Raw genomic sequence first — 748 nt, forward strand, 5'->3', positions numbered from 1 at the left:
CCAGTTTCCCCCCCAAGGCACAGGAAGGGCTCTGCAGCCAGTGGGGGCAAGGTTTAGTGCAGCCGGATCTCAGGTCTGCTTTTTTAAAGAGGAATAGCTGCGAAACCTCGAATCTCCTGCCATTCCTAAACTGGAGCATCTTTCTGCAGCCCCGAAAGCCGGGCTCTCCTGGTGCTGCCCATGCCCCTCTGCCGTGAACCCCCCCGGCACAGATCTGCCACGCGGGGCTCTGGTTCCTCTCCCTCCCATGTATTTGCCTCCGTCTCAGCTCCCCAGCGAGGCGTCCTGCCGCTTTCCAGCCCAAAGCCCACCCAGGGGGCCCGTACGGCGCGGGGCACGACAGCACGTTTGCCTGTGCTCAGCCCTAGCCGGGGACAGCCAGAGCCGCAGGCTGGGAGGGAAATGCCACCTCCCCGACAGGCCCACCGTGCCACGCTTACCTGCGAACGTCGGCCCTTTCCTCCTGGTTTTCCTGCTGTCAGCAACATTGTCGACTGGGGGAACCAGAGAGGATTAAAGTTAAAACCAGTCGAAGGTGCCGACCCCCTGAGTGCCCCCGGGGATGCCAGCAGGGAGAGCAGGCGGGCGAGGGCTGGCGGCAGCAGGCAGCCCCCCACCAACAGCACCACCGACCCCGTCTGCTGCCCTCACAGCACGCAACAAGCCAGTTGTCACCTCCAGAGCCACCTCCTTCCCCCAGAGGTGGGCTGGCCGTTCCCGGGACAGCCACCACCCGCTCCAGTTCCAG

General features: G+C 64.4%; 1 protein-coding gene across 1 annotated transcript in view; it reads right to left on the bottom strand.

Moving 5' to 3' along the window:
* Positions 1–748, bottom strand: part of NCAPH2 (non-SMC condensin II complex, subunit H2) — a 16,582-nt gene that overhangs the window by 5,942 nt on the left and 9,892 nt on the right. The window contains exons 15-16 of the mRNA XM_009886311.1: positions 441–494; positions 312–364 (exon numbers count right to left, since the gene is read on the bottom strand). Of these exons, the coding sequence (XP_009884613.1) occupies positions 312–364; positions 441–494 (107 nt within the window). The remainder of the gene's footprint in view (positions 1–311; positions 365–440; positions 495–748) is intronic.

This window comes from Charadrius vociferus, unplaced genomic scaffold, assembly GCF_000708025.1.
Source record: "Charadrius vociferus isolate BGI_N301 unplaced genomic scaffold, ASM70802v2 scaffold2695, whole genome shotgun sequence".
In the NCBI taxonomy this organism is placed as follows: domain Eukaryota; kingdom Metazoa; phylum Chordata; class Aves; order Charadriiformes; family Charadriidae; genus Charadrius; species Charadrius vociferus.